This window comes from Hemibagrus wyckioides, linkage group LG09 (assembly GCF_019097595.1).
Source record: "Hemibagrus wyckioides isolate EC202008001 linkage group LG09, SWU_Hwy_1.0, whole genome shotgun sequence".
Lineage (NCBI taxonomy): Eukaryota > Metazoa > Chordata > Actinopteri > Siluriformes > Bagridae > Hemibagrus > Hemibagrus wyckioides.
The window spans coordinates 24,360,637-24,377,467 of record NC_080718.1 but is presented as its reverse complement, the minus strand read 5'-3'; the positions used below and the strand labels follow the sequence as shown (position 1 = coordinate 24,377,467).

Sequence of the window (16,831 nt, the reverse complement as noted above, 5' to 3'; positions counted from 1 at the left end):
GGTGTTGTGCCTGTCTCGTGTGCACTACTGCTCATTGTTTTGTAGTGGACCTACAACGTATCTTGTTGCAACGTGTTCAGCCTTAATGACCTCCTGGTTCACAAAGGGGAGGGTGACTGTGTTGTGTTGTGTAATAACATAACATTTACAGGTTTTATTGGTGTCTTTATGACCGATGAGTTGTTTTATTGTGCATCATCAGGAATGTTTTTGTAAACATTTGCATCTTTTCTCATCACCCAGGAAGCAACGTCGTAGCGGGTAAGGTTACGCATTACTTCAAATCTTAGACAAGGATTACAGAACTATATTTATCTTGCAAATTGCACAATGCATGAGTGTTATTAGACTTTTAAAAAGTAACCAAATGTAAGGTATAAAACACTTGGGGTATGATCTCATAGGATATAAATCAATGACTGGGTGATGATGTGGCCTGACACAAAACAGAGCTACTGTGACTGCCACGAAGCTGATTATATAATGGCATTAACAAAAGTGTCATTACTCTGAGATCATAGCAATTTGCCACATCATAGAATTTACAGTTTATTACTGAAAAAAAAAAACATGGCACTTGTTAACCGTCTATAGTTGAATTTAATGTTGTGGTTAGCTCCTGTGATCACTTATAGCAACTAAGACCAAATAAAAACCAGCTTGTCATGTAGAGACTCCTTCCAAAAATGTTAAATATCTTTCTCATTACAGAAAGCCTTGTGATATTAGTGATAATATTTTTGTTTTTTATATAATGTTTTTATTACTCTGTTATAATTAGCCTTAGATTCTGTGGAGTGTCTGCCATATACACTACTCACACAAAGTTAAGGATATTTGGCTTTTGGGTGAAATTTATGGAAAATGTAAAAAGTTCATGCTACAGTAATATTATATCATGAAAGTAGGGCATTTAAGTAGAAGCATGCAGTGGTGATTTCCTCATCTCAAACAATTTATTGAAACTAAAGCCAACAACAGTTTTGGGTATACCACAACAAGAAATGTCAATGTCTCAATAATTTGTCATGTGCCCTTGACCATCAATTACAGCTTGACGATGACGTCACATGTCTGCTGAGGCATGGCATTCCACTCTTCTTGAAGGGCGGCCCTCAGGTCATTGAGGTTCTGGGGTGCAGGGTTATGAGCCTCTACACGGCGACTCAGCTGATCCCGTAGGTTTTCTATGGGATTCAGGTCTGGAGAAAATGCAGGCCACTCCGTTTGAGGTACCCCAGCCTCCAGCAGCCGTTCCCTAATGATACAACCTCGATGAGCTGGAGCATTGTCGTCCATGAAGATGAAATTAGGCCTGTGTTGTTCATGCAGGGGCACAATGACTGGATTAATGATGTTACTCAGGTAGTATTGGCTTGTCACTGTACCATTCACAAGATGGAGGGCAGTTCTGTATTGTGTAGACACACCTGCCCAGACTGTAACACCACCACAACAGTGGCTGATGCATAGCGCTCTCCTTGACGTCTCCAACATCCATCATCGTCATCATTTCTGCTCAACGTGAATCGACTTTCATCAGAGAACAGCACTGAGGCCCACTGGTCCCTCGTCCAGCGTAAATGCTCCCTGGCCCGACGCCTCTGCCTGGTGGTGTGGTCAGGTACCCTTGCAGGTCATCTAGCACACAGACCACGCTGATGTAAATGGTTTCGAATGGTCTGACGTGACACTTGGGTGCCTCTCACCTCCCTTAAATGTGCCTGGAGTTGAGTGGCATTCATCATCCAGTTCCGCAGGGCACTGTTCACAATGAAGCGGTCATCAACGTGGGATTTGGCCAAAGGACATCCACTTCTATGCCTTTCTGTGACTCTTCCAGTCTCTCTGTATCTCTGTTGCAACCTGCTGATGACACTCTGTGACACTCTAATCTCAGTGGCCCCTTCCCTCTGAGAACATCCTGTTTGAAGCCTCACAATGGCGAGGTACTGTTGATCAATTGTTAGGTGTGGTCTTGGTCTCATGATGTCAGAATGTGAACAGCATGATGAAGAGGACTGTTTAAATACCAATTCTAATTGAACCAGAAAATTTATTGGTCGATTCATGGATCGAACACCAGTTGTGAATTTTGCTGTTAAGCACCTTGTTAGAGAACAGCAAGTTCTGCAAAAAGTACTGAAACACTGAACAGTTGGACATGTGCATTCAAAAGTGTAGAGAAGGTCAAATTAAGTTCACCTGGAAAGGTTATAGTGCATTTTAGGTGCATCCTGAAATTTCACCCGAAAGCCAAACATCCTTAACTTTTTGTGAGTAAATATATATATGTAAATATATATTTATATATATATATATATATATATTTATATATATATATATATACACATATACATATATATATATATATATATATACACATACATATATATATATATATATATATATATATATATATATATATATATATGCTGATTATATTTCACTCTGGTGAAACATCACATTGCAGGGAGAAAAAGATAATTGGGCTATGATTTTGTGTTACACTTATCCCATATAATGGTAGCTTAGTGGTCAGTATGCATGCCTCACACCTCTGGGGTTGGGGGTTTGATTCCCTCCTCCACACTTGTGTGTGATTGTGACCTGCAATGAATTGGCACTCTGTCCAGAGTGTCCCCTTTCTTGTGCCATACATTCCCTGGTATTGGTCTCCAGGCTTCCTGCAACCCGGTATAATGGTACAGAACAGTAGAAGTTAACTAGTTGACATTAGTGACCTTAAGTGAACTCGGGCTATTTGGGATTGCAGGATGTGTTGCAAGACTTCCACTGAAAATCTCTCTCTCTCTCTCTCTCTCTCTCTCTCTCTCTCTCTCAAAGAAAATGTCAAAATATTGAAGCATAATAAACCAATATATAAAATTATGAACTATTTGCTTGCACTATGTGCTGTTTTTATTTTTGTACTACCCACAAACGCCCACATTGTTAAAAAATAAAACTAAATTATTTTATTTATGTGAAAACTACATTTGAAAATAGCTGAAATACTCCCTTACAGCAAAATATTTTTTAAGAGTCACAGTAACCAAATAGGCGACATTGACTGTAGGAGGACACGGGGGCGTTCCCTAATTTACATGTCATGCATATTCAAGATCTAGGTGCATTAAACTCTATTAAGCAACGATTAAAACCTACATAGATAAGTTTAATTATTCCAAATAGCACGGTCACGGGTCTTACAAGATGGCGACGAGAATATTCCTGCTCCCTAAAGGGGAAATGGCGAGGGGAAGTCACCGAGAGAAGCGCTGAAAACTTGAACATTTTACCCACGAAGAAAATGAATTGTTGACAAACTGATGCTCGTGCGCCATCTGCTGGTGACTTTACAAACATCAAGTTCAACGGTGTGTCCGTCTAACGGTGTAAGCAGTCGTGTTTGTTTTGAACGGGGATTGGAAGAGGTTGTTTTCCCTTCTTGGTCGTGTTTTACGTTTTTAACTGCTATAGTTTTAGGTGTTTGGTTAATAAGTGATCATATTTTGGAGCAAATAATCGGAAACAACACGGGATTGAAAACTCCGCTCAGCCTTTTGTGTTGTTTGGTAAGTGAAACACCATCAGACTCATTGTTATGTTCGACCAGAATGGTTTTTTAAAGCTTTATTGTTATCACGTGCAGACAAATAATACATAAAAGCATCCGAATATATACATTAAGCGATATGTTTAAAAGCTCCGATTGTCAGTGTGAAGGCTTGGAATGCTGGCCGATTAAACAGCTGTTCTCTTTAAACATCTGTACAGGAGCTATTACATGCAGCACATTGGTTCAATCACGTTGGCAAGACAAATCCAACTTCTCCCTGACTTAACAAACATTATTAGGCTGTGTGTGTTTCAGTTCTCAAAATTGCACGATTTTTGTATTATAAGCTTGAAACGTATAATACCCAAGACACCATGTGATTGAGGCAGTGTCTCAGTGTGTTTAAATAAAGAACTGTCAGGAACACCCTTCACACACACACACACTTAGCTATACATTTCAGATTTCTGATCTGCTGATTGGAAAATTCTCCCTGATCTGTGATATTGGCTTATTTTCATGTTCTTGTTCATTTCACCAGGTTCTTTTCCCCCCACCATGGCTGAGCATCTATCTCAGAGTGAACTAGACTACCCTTTCAAACTGCTGGAGTACTTCAACGGCTACAGAGTGTCCAAGGTTGGAGTTGGATATCTTTTCTCTCCCCAGCATTTTTGATCGTTATAGACCTCAGCACCCTGCTGCTCCCTCTTTCAAAAATTTATCACAGTCATTTGGCACTCTGGCCTCCTCTCTGTTTGGCTGCAGGGGATTCAGTTGACCACAACTAATAGCAAGGGATAAGTGTTTAGTCTCTGAACCGTTTCTGTGGTTTGCTTGATGCCAGTACTAAACAGACCTCTGTGATGGATGGGTAGATTTCTGAACAGAGACATTTGGAGATAAAATGGGACTTGAACCTAATCCTTGAACCTAATTTTCAAAAATTGTTAGATTGGAACATTTCTGAGGAATAAAACTACATCACAACAAACTGGCTGTTGAATAGTTTCCTATAACAGCCCTTAAACATTATATTTTCTGCACTCCTTTCTTGAACCTTTCAATCTCAGAGAATTTTGATTTCTTTAAGCATTAGGAAATGCTTAATTGCATCACAAGCAGTTTGGAGTCATTGACAATCCAACATTAATTAAACATTTTAAGATCACGGTATGGTGTGCCCTAACTTTTGATAGATAGCCTACAGTCTAGTGAGTTATATAACCCCTAAAACTTTTAAGTTTTTTACTCGAAAACACAATTCTTGAGCTTTTGGAATATTGATCCATTTTTGGATTTTTAAGCATTGCAGATGTCTCAGATGTTTCAGTTTTGCTTCTCTGTGAACACTGCCAAACAGTATTTAATATTGTATTGAATATTTAATATTCTCTATCATCCACCAAGGGTTTCTATCTACATCACATCTTTTCTATTCATTTTATTTTACTGACATCTGCTTCAACTTGCTCTCTCCTTCCTCGGCAGGTGATCTTTTCAGCATGTGAGCAGGGTGTGTTCGACTTACTTCTGCAATCCCAGAAGTCCCTGAGTGCAGCTGAGATATCACGAGAACTCGGCACCAGTGAGGACGGCATGGAGCGGCTCCTCGATGCGCTTGTTGGTGTTGAGGTCTTGGAGGTGGAGCTAACAGAGGGTACAGGTACGTTTACTCCAGGTGAAAGTAATACAGTGTATAGATGGGTTTAGTGTAAGTGGAACTAATATTAGGGAAGTTTATTTTGAACAGAATAAAGAGACTATAAGAGAATATATGAGAACATTTCATAGAAATATGAAAATTGCTTGCTTAATGATTGACATTTGTTCATATACAAATTCCTTCCTGTTTAGACTTATCTTCATCGATTAGGATTTGGAAACTAGAAAATATATTCTGTTTTTACATGTGAGCTAAAAAGCAGTTTGAATGAAATGGGGTTTAATTCCTGTTTACTTGAGCTCTGAGGAACTCTTCAGGCTTTATGCAGAATCTGAGAATTGGTGATTAATATTTGAGTAGACCCATCCTCTCCCTTTTAGACTTTATAAATAATTCAGGATTGACAAAGGTCATCCAGAAATCCAAAATAGATGATAAACATTGTGATGGTTTATATTTTCCCAAGTTTCTTTCAAACTTTGTTTTGTCTTTTCTTCCTCTTTTAGCCTATTACAACAATACCGACGTTGCTAATCTGTATCTGGCCAAGAACAGCCCTAAATCTTTATATAACATGATCATCTACCAGTCGCAGACCATCTACCCTCTCTGGAACAACCTAGGGAATGCGGTCAGGTAAGACATGATACTAAAAATAGGCCCATTGTAGATTATGTAGTGACTCTAATTGTAAAATTGCACTTAGAAAAGACGGCACCATGGGAAGAAAATGGCCAGTTTGATGAAGTCCATCAGCTTAGTAACTGTGGCTCTGGCATTCAGAACAGAATTTTTAAAAGCTGGTCTCTATAAATCCTTTACTCAAGTGCTTGATTTTACAGTCCTGCCTTTGTAAATGGAATTGTAAAATGCTAAAAACTACTGTGCTGCAGGCTTGATATTCAGCTATGGCTTGTAACCTTTGTGGCAAAAGATAATTGAGTTCTCTCTAGGCAGAAAGGCTTGTGGGGTCTTCTTTGCACACGGTTATATAAACAATACTAAGCAAATCTATTTATCTACATCAAAGTAGATCCCTGGAATACAAGGCAGGAGAATTTACCCTGGATGGGTTAACACACACACAGTCAGTTCTCAGTCACATGTTTTTGCACTTTAGCATCCCCAGTCTGTCTATCAGCATGTTTTGAGATGACATGAGAACCTAGAAGAAACATACCCAAACTCTAGGAGAACATGTGAATCTATGCTCAGACAGTAATGTGAGCTCAGTTAGAACTGGAAACCCTGGAGCTGAGAGGTGACGATATCAGAGATGCATTACTCTTTTTTCTTTCTTTTTTTATTATGAGCAAAATCTACTTAGTGTGGCACTGTGATGCATTGCTGCTACTTCACAGCTCCAGGGTCCCCACTTTGATTCTGAGCTCTGGTTACTGTCTCCTTGTTCTCCCTGTGTCCTTGTGGGTTTACCCCAGGTTCTCTGATTTCTATACACGTACTAAAACTATGGTAGGAGGTGAAATGGTTAGGATAAATTGCACTAAGGTGTGAATAAGTGTGTTAATGTTTGTGTTCTTATAATGGTAATGATAAGAACTATCAGCCAAGCAGTGCCATTGCTTGGACATGATTGTTTTGCTGGTCCAGAGTGAAAAAAATTCTAAATAGAGTTATTCCACTGCATAGCTTTACACTATATGGCCATGTAGTACTCCAGGTATGTGCAAACTTGAGCAATCACACCCATATGTGTTAACCATTCTGTTCCAGTTATAGTGCATTGCTGTTATAATAACCTGTACTTTTCTGGGAAAGGATTCCATTAAATGTTGGAGTGTGGCTGTGGGAACTTGTGTTTGTTCAGCCACAAGAACATTAATGAGCCCAGAGACTGTTGTCAGGTGAGGAGGTCTGGGGTGCAGTCAGTTTTCCAGTTCATCGCGAAGGAGTTCAGTGATTTCGAGTCAGAGTCAGGGCTCTGTGCAAGACACTCCAGTTCTAATACTCTTCTACTCAAAATTTGGCAGACCATGCTTCTGTGGTCCTCACTTTCATGCTGGAACAGGTTTGGACCTCTTGGTTGCAGTGATAGGAAATCTTACTGCTACAGCACACAAAGACATATACATTTTTCAGTGCTTTCAAACAGTTTAGGAAGGGCCAAATATGGCTGTGATAGTCAGGTAGCGTTATGAAATATGTAGAGAAAGGAAATAATTAACGTTTTTGAGAATGATCATGCATAAAGCTCAACTTTCTTTCTATTTAATTTCTTATAAATTCTCATCTTTCTGATCTACCCACCAGTGTAGGGTCTGGTCTTGTCTATTGCAAAGTGGAAACAGCTTAGAATTTAAGCCCAAGTGTTTTTTTACAGTTCCAAAATGACTAATCATTAGGTTTCGGTCCCTACTTGCATTATTTAAACAAAACGTTTGGCAAGCAGTGGTCCGTATCAATCCTGTCTTACGTTTCTCATTCATTTTTATTTACTGATAATACAATACTGCTCACTTTATACCTTGTGTCAGAAAACACATTAGAAATTGCAGTCTTTTTAATTCTGGAAGAATTCAGGGGTCTTTTAACCGTAGGTCAAGCTTAAGAAGTTTAAATATCAGGTTGCTATTTTAAACTTCACAGGGAAGGAAGGAACCAAAATGAAAAAACCTTTGGTCTCTCATCAGAAGACATCTTCTCAGCTATATACAGGTGAGTTTATGAGTCACTCTACTTCATAATAACAAATTCCACAGGACATGCTCCCGTACTGCTGTGTTTCTTACATACTGTGCGAGTTACCCGTTCCTGTTTTCACACAATGCATGACTAACTACGGCGTTTCTAAAAATGACCTTTTCAGTAGCATGTTGTTTTCCTGGTAGCAGACAACATTTAAAATAAAGAGCTAGTTAAAAAAAAAAAACCCACCACAAGGGTCATAGCTAAGTCTGTTCATATAATGATCGCTTTAGAGAAGTAGACATGAAGGTCAAATTGAGGCGCATATACAGTACAAGCTGTATATCCCATACATCCAGCTTCGAAGGGTTCATGTCATTATTTTATTGTTACATGATTTATCTCAGCAATGAAAAAGGAATTCAAATCATTCTACTGAGGACTAGTTGTTGATAAAATTGGTATACATTTTGCATGTTTTATTTTTCTCTTTTGAGGCTGGGACACTCTATATTGAGATGAAAACAGAGAAAGTTTAATGAATTTTTTCTCTTAGCCTTAATTGTGTCAGCAGGCTGTTTCAGTTTGATGTCAAATACTGGATACCAGTCTGGATACCAGTCGTATCATAGACTGATTCTCAGTAATGCCAGTGGCATTCATGGGCTGTCTAATGATGTGTTGTTTGCAGATGAATCAGCGCTTTGTGCCAGTTTTAGGTGAACGTTAAGTTGACTCGCATATAATTTAATCAAAATGCTTTCACACTTTCCAGCAGGTTCGTTAGTGTAAATGTTGAGATATGTGTGTATGAGGCAGTATGACAGGGAGGAGCCTTTCACTGCAAGGCTGCTTGCTGATGTAGTCAAGTGTATTAAGAGACGCGATCAAATATCAGGATAAAACAGAAATTAAGGACAGACACGCAGCATAATGACATTAATGCTTATTTTTGCCTAAGCACATGTGTTGAGACTTTATAATTGAACAAATACTTAAATAGGTTTTATAAAACAGGGTATTTAAGGTCCATGCTCCTCATATTAGCACATCCTGCCCTTTTAATATAAATAAAATGCTCAAGAGTAGAAATTTTGTCTCTTTTGCCTTTGTATCATTTTAACACATTAATCTCACGTAAATATTAGTTTTAGGTCATGTTATTTCCGAAAGCTGTTCTCATCAAACCCTTCTGTGATATCAAAAGTAACTATAGCTCCAGTTCGGAAATACCCGATGCTGTGGAAGCAGACACAACAAACAACACTGGCATAGGTGCACATGCTAATATAGAACATTATCATCACTATCGGTTATTAGTGGATGAAATCTACTGCTCCTTATGTATATATTATGTGTTGTCTATTAAGCAGAATGTGTTATTTTCCATTTGTTTACGTTGTTTTTTTGGGTGATTGCTTTGGCAAGAATCTATGATTAATGCTAATGATAATAATAAAACCATGTCAGTATAGGGGGACTTTTTGCTTCAAAAATCCCTTCACAAGCCTCCATCCCAGCGCCATGGCAGCGTTAGGAGAGAGACAGGTTTAGAGAGACTGATTTTGGGAGAGAGATGTCTTGTTATCTGAAGTGGCACTCTGTGTGTGTGTGTGTGTGTGTGTGTGTGTTCCGCTTGTTATTTTAGGGAGGGTGAGTGCTTCTCTTTTGCTTGTGGGTCTGTGCATTGAGACAGAAAATTCGAGACTCCAGCCCTCACCCATCTTTTCTCCCTGTCCTCACATATTACTCTGTGTGTATAAATCCATACCTCTGTGTATGAATCTGTACTCCATCTGAATTTAAACTGGCCATTTAAGCAGAATTTATGCTGGCCATTTAAGCAGATGTGTGTGCATCTGTAAAGAGAGTAAACATTGCTTAACAGATGGTGTGTGTGTGTGTGTGTGTGTTTGAGGTAGAGAGCAGGAGAGGAAGATATCTAAATATTTATCTGATATATACTTAAAGAATATATAGAATAGAATATACTTAAATGTTGTATATTTCAGGTCAGAGGAAGAGATGTTAAAGTTTATGTGTTTGATGAACTCATCATGGGTCATCGATGGTCAAGACATAGCAACTGCTTTTGACCTGTCCAGATTTAAGTCCATAGTGGATGTTGGAGGTGTGTATGCTTGTTCTTCTATGTCCTTACTAATGCTTACATGCTATTAACTTACAGAAGTCTGTGTTCTCTATTAGTAACTCTGAATTTTATGCATCGCATAATGTTATAGAGAGATACTAGACTTTTTTTAGCTTTTGTTTGAAATCCTTTAATATAATCAGAACATATCTGAACATCGTGTCAGATGTAATTATTGCTAAATAGTTTACTGCAATAAATCCGTTTAATAAAATTAAATTGTTTACTCCATTCTACCACAGAGCATTTTAGATATAACAGCTTCCTAACCTTTTTGTCCCCAGTGAAGTAAATGTTCCTATTTCCTGGTTAATTTGTTTACAGGTTGTTCAGGTGCCTTGGCTCGTGTGATGGCTAAAGCGTACCCTGCATCCACATTGACGGTCCTGGACATGCCAAAAGTCATCCAAATGAGCCAGAAGCACTTCTGTCAAAGTGATGACACCATCAAGTTTCAGGCAGGTCAGCCTCTGTCTCCTGTATATAATAATAATAATAATAATAATAATAATAATAATAATAATAATAATAATAATAATAATAATAATAATAATAATAATAATAATAACACTCTGGTAACTGGTATCCTTGTATGTACTGATCATGTGACTTGTAACAAAAACAGCAGCAAATTTAATTTATGATTCTTATTTATTTCAGGCCCCTATTTGGACTTAAACACCTTCAACTTATTTAATTAAAATTTTCGTTATTTAATTTAATCTCTGATATACTGTGGACAGCAAAAACAACAATTCTACACTGTCTAAATATTTATGTACCTGACTATGTGTACATGTTTTCCTCTTGATCCCCAAGGGGAAATATAGACACTAGCAAAGAAATACACAAAATAAATACACATACACACATATTACCACCTACTCACACAGAGCACAAGGAAGTGCGGAAACACACCAGTGAAAAAACCTTCACATTCAATTGAGGCTTTTAGTCTGAACGTGAAAAAAAGAGTCGCATTAAAAAAACATTAGTAAGCGCTAAATTAAGCAACACACGGCATCTTGCATGCGGGTAAATATTGTATAATGAAATGATATCTTTTTTGTTTGTTTTGCAAATACAGAATGTTTAGAGTGGAACAGTAATAAAATCCATGCAACACTTTTTAATCTTTTCTTTTGCAGTTGAAATAATTATTTACACTGTAATGGACCTGTTGCTTAAGTTTAAACAGTCATTAAGCTAATGCACTCTCTCTGTGTGTGTGTGTGTGTGTGTGTGTGTGTGTGTGTGTGTATGTAAAGGGGACTTTTTTGAGGAAGACCTCCCTGCTGCTGATCTCTACATCCTAGCACGGATCATTCACGACTGGAAGGAGGAGAAAAGTCTGATGCTGCTGAAGAAGATTCACGCAGCCTGTAATTCAGGTGCGCACAGTGAAAAGGGAAATGCTAACGTGATCGAGTCTTTGATACTTACATGAAGAGGATCTAGTTTTATAAGCTGCATTGTGGATTATTGGCCTAGCATCACATGTATATCGAGTAGAGCAAAGTGTAATTACAGATTAAAGGAATTGTTCTTTCATCTAAATTGTAATTAGTGAAAAATCAATGTTACAGTCTTAAAGTCTTACAGTCTCTTTTACAGCCACTTAAATCTCATCTTACTGACCAGCCAAGACATGATTAGTGTCCGGCATTTCCTGTTTTGATGGTTTATTTGGAAATAAACAGGGTTGTAAAACAGCATGTAGAGCCCGTATATACAGTGTAATGTAGAGAAGGAATTATATCATCATCCTTCCATTACCAGCTTTCATTAGGATCCATCTTCAGAGTTTGGGATGGTCTTTGTAGCGGCCCGGAACTGCTTAAAAGAAGGACATGATTGTTTGAGGTGTCTAATGTTGCAGTGCTGAAGTTTTGTTCATGTTTATAGTTTACAGGAAGTCACATTGTGTCCTAAACCACATCGATAAGTCTGCTGTGTGACCTCTGCTAAATGGGTCTGATTTTCTTTGTGTTGGCTACGAACTCTGACACTTGCCTGACCGACTACTTTTGCAGGAAGTCAGAGATTGTGCTGATTTTTTAAACATGATGTTTAATCACACATTCAGTTTTGCTAGCTCTATTATATTGCACGTTTTCCAGCTTCAGGCTCTGTTCACAGGATATGGAGTCAATTATTTTGTACACTTTTTCTGGCAACAACCTCCATGTTTTATAGTTGGTATGAGGTTCATTTGCTAAAATGCTGTATTTGGTTTACGCCAAACATGCCCTGTTATGGTGTCCAAATAATTCAATTTCAGACTCGTCTGTCCGAAGCACATTATTCCAGAAGACTTCGCCTTTGTCTCTGTGTTCTTTGGGAAACTTCAGTCTTGCTCTCATGGTTTTTTAGACAGCAAAGATTTCCTTCTTGCACACCTCCCATAATAATTACTCTCTTTCTGATTGTAGATTCATGCACTTTAGCATAAATTGTAGCAAAAGCTTGCTGTAGGTCCCGTGATGATAATTTAGTGTTTTGCACTCAGTTTTGCTAGCTGTATTATATTGCACATTTATCAGCTTCAGGCTCTGTTCACAGGATATAGAGTAATTTCTTCTGTATGCTTTTTCTGGCATCAAGCTTCAGGATCTTGTGATCTGACTGCAATCTGATTGGCTTTGTGCACCTCCATGTAGACTCGCAAACAACTTTGCAGAGAACCATATCGTCACTGGTTTGAGGATAAGGTTCATAGATTCCTGTTTCTAAAAGCTTAGGCAGAGAGTCAGTGGTTAACTGATTTCTGTGAATGGTCATCTGCCATGCTCTGTCAGGTTGACTTTTTCTGCAAAAGTAAGCAGTTTTATGGGCATGTTTTTGATGAGACAATATCTCTGGTATTTTTCCTACTTTCCTCCCCTAGGAATAGCACTGTATTGTTTTTTGTGGTTGTCTCACTTTCCATAAACCGCTAAGTTACAGTACTCACTTCCACTATATGTGTGTGTGTGTGTGTGTGTGTGTGTGTGTATATGTGTGTCTAGGTGGAGGTGTTCTCGTGGTAGAAGCTATGTTGTTTGAGAACCACAGAGGGCCAGTCATGGCTCAGCTCTTCTCCCTGAACATGCTGGTTCAGACAGAGGGGAAGGAGCATCCGCCCTCTCACTACACACACATGCTCACGACAGCGGGCTTCACCGATGTGCAGGTGTGCAGGACAGGCAAGACCTATGACGCCATCCTCGCTCTCAAATAACCACACACACACGCTGTATCAATGCAGTATAATGTTTCCTCTGCTGTGTAAAGTTCTGGCCCTCCAGGACTGCAGATAGGAACCTCTGTTTTCTGGAAACATTTTCCAAAAAATTCCTCTTGATTCTTTTCAAATTGCATATCATGCACAATTATGTATTTTTTTTTTACTCTTTTAAATAAGGGTAAATGTGTAGTTGTAGGTTTTTGGACACACAACAATGAGAAGATTTTGTTCTACAGCACAGGATAAATTTAATGGTTATTTTAGCTAATGATGACAAACTGATAGGGATGGACTCCAAAAAAGAAGTTGTTTTAGAAAGATTATGTATTATGTATGACGATCATTGATGCTATTCAACACAGACAGCCTTTGAATGAATTTGGAGTGACCTCCAAACTGTTCATGGTAATCACACACACACACACACACACACACACACCAGATTTAGTGGATAAAGCTGAAGAGATTAAACACTGAACTGAAATATTTTTTATTTTATTTTAAATTTTTACATTTCCACCCTGAAGTCCTGTATGTCCTCTATCAAATACCGTCAGTGTTACTGTTGTAACTGGAAGTATACACAGATATACACTATAATGCCAAAAGTTTTGGGACACCCCTCCAAAATCATTGAATTCAGGTGTTGTTTTTCAGGGGTTGGGCTCGGCCCCTTAGTTCCAGTGAAAGGAACTCTTAATGCTTCAGCTTCATACCAAGACATTTTGGACCTTCCTGTTCCAACATGACTGTGCACCAGTGCACAAAGCAATGAGCGAGTTTGGAGTGCAGGAACTTGACTGGCCTGCACAACCCCTGATCCCAACCCAACATCTTTAGGATGAATTAAAGTCAAGTTCCTCCACATCAAACTCACTCATCCATGTCTTTATTGACCTTTATTTGTGCAGTCATGTTGGAACAGGAAGGGGTCATCCCCAGACTGTTCCCAAAAAGTTGTGAGCATGAAATTGTCCAAAATGTCTTGGTATGCTGAGGCATTAAGAGTTCCTTTCACTGGAACTAATGGGCCGAGCCCAACCCCTGAAAAACAACACCTGAATTCAAAAATTTGGAGGGGTGTCCCAAAATTTTTGGCAATATAGTGTACCATAACATAAACACCACCTACGTAAAATATTCTGTAGCTTCCCTTTGTACCACCAAAACAGTTCTGATCTGTTAGATCAGGTGCTCATGATCCTGCATCACTGCTTCTTCTTCTTAGAGCACTATTGGTGGGTACAAACCACTGCATATCAGGAACAACCCCAAGAGTCCTGCTGTTTTAGAGATGCTCTGAACCCATAGTTTAGACATCACAACACGTCAGTCACTTACCCTGCCCATTTTTCCTGCTTCCAACACATCAACTTTGTCAACTGACTGATTACTTGCTGCTTAATAAATCTCACCTCTTGACAGATGCCACTGTAATCAATAAACACAATCACTTCACCTGTTAATGGTTTTAATGTTAGTGTTTCTATATCTATTTTACATATGTGCAGTTTATTGTTTATTGTTGATTACCTCAATAATCCTGACTGTGAAAACACTGTGATGTTTAGAATATTTCATGGTAATAACTTTTCCCTGTATTAACTGAGCTGACTGGTGGATGCATATTAAAGCAATAATTCCTCATTTCATACATTTCTGTTGTGATTATTGATTGAATTAAATCCATCCATCCATCCATCCATCCATCCGTCCGTCCATCCATTTTCTATACCCGCTTTAATCTTAATTAGGGTCATTGGGGTCCCAGCACACATTTGAGCCATACACAGGTCACCAGTCCATCACAGGGCCACATAGAGACAGACAACCACACACATGGGCAATTTAGAATTAGCAGACAACATGTTTTTGGGCTGTGGGAGTAAACCCACACAGAAAGGCCTCTGCCAGTTTGAACATAGGCCCTTCTTACTGTGAGGCTAACCACTAAGCCACCGTGCTGCCCTTGCAGAAATACAGTACTTGAGAATTACTAATATGTGTCTATAATTAATGTCAGCAAACAGTATTAGTGTGACATCATATTGTTTGTCTCGCACGTTTTGATCAATTCACGTTTCTTCTGTAAACAGATAAGTGAGTTAACACACAAACACTGAATTTGATCGCTTTTATGAGTTTCTGTGTATTGTTTCCCCACTGTGAAGTAGTCATGTGTCTGAACAGTCAAAATCTTGACTGGGAAACTGTGTAAACACATGTTAACTGTGTTTATACTGAAATGGTTGTGTTGTGATAGATGGGTCTGGTGATAATTAGTTCATTTGTGTTGTATATTCTTATCACTGGGTGAAGTTAGCAGTCATAGTGTTTCACAGGGGAAAAAAAATAACAAACATAATGAATGAACAGTCTGATTTTTACTGTTAGGAATAAGAAAAATGATCCCTTTATGTTGACCTTTACATTTATGGCATTTATCCAGAGCAACTTACAGAAAGTCTCTATCAATAAATTCATCATGATAAGAATTTTTAAACAAACAAACTAAAATATTTATTTCTCAGGAGGTAATATAATAGTAGGGAAAGCACACAGACAACACATTTAGTTTAAATGTTGAATGTCATGTTAATGATGAATTCAGATCATAACCAGAGGAGCATTAACAGAAAACATTAACAAACTAAAGGCTGTGAGGAGACCAGGGAGGTGAGAGACCATTAATTCATTACAGACAGCAGGTAGTCAAGCGGCATTTTGGGAAATATTGGACCTAAATGTCCATAAAAGAAGTTTAAAAAAAAATCTTAAATGCCACTGAGTATCAGATTTTTATCAAAAATTAATGTGCAAGTCGTTTAGGGCGGATTTGGAGTTAATGTGAGGAGCCAGAAATCAGGTGATTTCGCGCCCTCTAGTGGCGATGAGTGAAAATAGCAGCGGGTGCATCGTCAATGAAGTGAATAAACATGTTTAGATAGATAGATAGATAGATAGATAGATAGATAGATAGATAGATAGATAGATAGATAGATAGATAGATAGATAGATAGATAGATAGATATTTTAAGAAATCCCAAATACATTTCATATGCAGTTTGCGCATTTATTAATATTATTAAAGTCAAGTCAAGGAGCTTTTAATAAAACAGGTAGAATGAAAAGTAACTCCACAAACTTTTTGTTTACTTTCATAAAACAACTGTGGCGTAGTTGTTCTGCTTTAATGCAGAAATTAGTTACACAACTTAACTGCAAAGCTACGCCGATGATTATCAAATTTACTTTGTTATTTTTTGTCAGGAATGCTTTGCAACCATTTGACTGTAATAAAATTTCACAGTTTAAGTTAAATTAAATAAAAATTAAATAATTATATTTTTCATCTAAGAAAGACATCAGTAAATTAATACTCATTTAATGGGGTAAAAACAGGATATAATTTACAAACCCTTTTCATTTTTCCATTCCTTTATATATATATATTACACTTTTAATTCATTTTAAATGTTTTTTTTTCATAAATATATTTCTCGGTTTATTTCCTTATGAAGAAAAATAATCACTGCTAAGTCCGACCGCTAAAAAGGCCTTAAATTAAACCAGAAGAAA

General features: G+C 37.9%; 1 protein-coding gene across 2 annotated transcripts; it reads left to right on the top strand.

The window, feature by feature from the left end:
- The first annotated feature begins 134 nt into the window (after positions 1-134).
- asmt2 (acetylserotonin O-methyltransferase 2) lies at positions 135-14,904 on the top strand. 2 transcript variants are annotated; one of them, XM_058398963.1, is made up of 9 exons: positions 135-261; positions 4,104-4,201; positions 5,054-5,228; positions 5,735-5,864; positions 7,836-7,904; positions 9,887-10,005; positions 10,351-10,488; positions 11,295-11,417; positions 13,035-14,904. In XM_058398963.1, the coding sequence occupies exons 2-9, from the start codon at positions 4,121-4,123 to the stop codon at positions 13,244-13,246; spliced, it is 1,047 nt and encodes a 348-aa protein (XP_058254946.1). In that variant the 5' UTR covers positions 135-261; positions 4,104-4,120; the 3' UTR covers positions 13,247-14,904. The 2 variants fall into 2 exon arrangements, with proteins under 2 accessions (XP_058254946.1, XP_058254945.1); XM_058398962.1 differs by lacking the exon at positions 135-261 and adding an exon at positions 3,302-3,578.
- The last annotated feature ends 1,927 nt before the right edge of the window (positions 14,905-16,831 follow it).